Below are 2500 nucleotides of genomic sequence, written 5' to 3'. Positions count from 1 at the left end.
TCTATGCCTGTGTGCGTGCGATTGTGTGTGTGTGTGTGTGTGTGTGTGTGTGTGTGTGTGTGTGGTGTGTGTGTGTGTGTGTGTGTGTGTGTACTAACAGGCAGGTTGGTGAAGACTTGGAAGGTGGAGTTGAGGAAGGCGATCAGGTCGACCAGGTAGTCTGAGGCTTCTGAAGCCCCGCCCCCCGGCACCGCCATCAGCCAATCATAATCCGCCAGCTGCAGGAACTGGTCGATCTTACAGTTGATGTTGGTGTAGATCTCTGCCTCCGCCGAGTGACGGGCGTCCTGAGGAAAGACAAATTAAATTAAATTATATTTCCTCGACCATATAGCAGCACTGAGGGGACCTTCATGACACTATTTTGACTTTTTTTTTTTGCTTAATATTTAATATTAATAGTATGTGCTCACTTTTCCTGTTTTTGATCTTTAAACCTGCAGTGTGTAGAATATTGGGTTTTATTTCCTAGCAGATTTTGTAGAAAATAATTATAATATCCATAAGTACATTTAATTTAGTGTATAATAGCTGAATTTCTTTTTTAGAATAATTTTTTTTTCCCTTAGAAAGGGTCTCATATACAGTATCTCACAAAAGTGAGTACACCCCTTACATTTCTTCACATTTTTCTTTATATCTTTCCATGGGACAACACTGAAGAAATGACACTTTGATACAATGTAAAGTAGTCAGTGTACAGCTTGTATAACAGTGTAAATTTACTGTCCCCTCAAAATAACTCGACACACAGCCATTAATGTCTAAACTGCTGGCAACAAAAGTGAGTACACCCCTTAGAAAAAATTTACAAATCGGGCCCAAAGTGTAAATATTTTGTGTGGCCACCATTATTTTCCAGCACTGCCTTAACCCTCTTGGGCATGTAGTTCACTAGAGCTTCACAGGTTGCAACTGGAACCCTCTTCCACCCATTTATGACAGCATCACAGAGCTGGTGGATATTAAAGACCTTGCGCTCCTCCACCTTCTGTTTGAGGATGCCCCAAAGATGCTCAATAGGGTTTAGGTCTGGAGACATGCTTGGCCAGGCCATAACCTTTACCCTCAGCTTTTTTAGCAAGCCACTGGTCATCTTGGAGGTGTGTTTGGGGTCGTTATCATGTTGCAATACCACCCTGCGGCCCAGTTTACGAAGGTTGAGTGCACGTGGTCAGCGTCGTACACAGAGGTTGGCTTTGGAAAATAGACGTATGAGTGCTGCCAGCATTGCTGAAGGGCTTGAAGGGGTGGGGGGTCAACCTGTCAGTGCTCAGACCATACGCCGCACTCTGCATCATACTGGTCTGCATGGCTGTCATCCCAGAAGGAAGCCTATTCTAAAGATGATGCACAAGAAACCCCACAAAAAGTTTTGCTGAAGACAAACAGACTACGGCTTACTTACTTAACAGACATGGATTACTGCAACCATGTCCTGTGGTCTGATGAGACCAAAATACATTTATTTGGTTCAGATGGTGTTAAGAGTGTGGAGCGGCAACCAGGTGAGGAGTACAAAGACAAGTGTGTCTTGCCTAGAGTCAAGCATGGTGTTTGGAGTGTCATGGTCTGGGGCTGCATGAGTGCTGCCAGCACTGGGGATCTACAGTTCATTGAATTCTAACATGTACTGTGACATACTGAAGCAGAGCATGATCCCCTCCCTTCATAAACTGGGCCGCAGGGCAGTACTGCAACATGATAACGACCCCAAACACACCTCCGAACGACCACTGGCTTGCTAAAGAAGCTGAGGGTAAAGGTTATGGACTGGCCAAGCATGTCTCCAGTCTTAAACCCTATTGAGCATCTTTGGGGCATCCTCAAACGGGAGATGGAGGAGCGCAAGGACTCTAATATCCACCAGCTCCTTGATGTCGTCATGAATGGGTAGAAGAGGGTTCCAGTTGCAACCTGTGAAGCTCTAGTGAACTACATGCCCAAGAGGGTTAAGGCAGTGATAGAAAATAATGATGGCAAAACAAAATATTGACACTTTGGGCCCAATTTGGACATTTTTTCTTAGGGGTGTACTCACTTTTGTTGCCAACAGTTTAGACATTAATGGCTGTGTGTCGAGTTATTTTGAGGGGACAGTAAATTTACACTGTTATACAAGCTGTACACTGACTACTTGACATTGTATCAAAGTGTCATTTATTCAGTGTTGTCGCATGGAAAGATATAATGAAATATTTGAAGAAATGTTAGGGGTGTACTCACTTTTGTGAGATACTGTATGTCCATGTTTCTCCATACTTTGGACCAAGGCCTTGTCACGGCCATTTTGGAAGTGTCATAGTTGGAATGTCATCAGGTGCATTGTTTAAAATTTAGAATTGTTCTTGTCCTTGAAGGCCACTGTAGCTTCTGTTATTATTCTAAAGGGTTGGGGTTACCCAGGGAGCGTTGCATTCTAGAACTTTGTAGAACTTTCTTGATGATGTCATATTACACACTGCACCTTTATTAAAAGAAAATCAAAACATTTTGTATG

The 2500-nt window shown here is 43.3% G+C and overlaps 1 protein-coding gene across 1 annotated transcript in view; it reads right to left on the bottom strand.

The window, feature by feature from the left end:
- exoc6b (exocyst complex component 6B) overlaps positions 1-2500 on the bottom strand; it is a gene marked incomplete at its 3' end in the record, with an annotated part of 94130 nt that overhangs the window by 24912 nt on the left and 66718 nt on the right. Inside the window, exon 18 of the mRNA XM_080051810.1 lies at positions 99-287. Within this exon, the coding sequence (XP_079907936.1) occupies positions 99-287 (189 nt within the window). The remainder of the gene's footprint in view (positions 1-98; positions 288-2500) is intronic.

Source organism: Ammodytes marinus, assembly GCF_949987685.1.
Source record: "Ammodytes marinus genome assembly, chromosome: 23".
In the NCBI taxonomy this organism is placed as follows: domain Eukaryota; kingdom Metazoa; phylum Chordata; class Actinopteri; order Uranoscopiformes; family Ammodytidae; genus Ammodytes; species Ammodytes marinus.
Note: the sequence above shows the minus strand (reverse complement) of the source record. Positions and strands in the feature narration are given on the sequence as shown.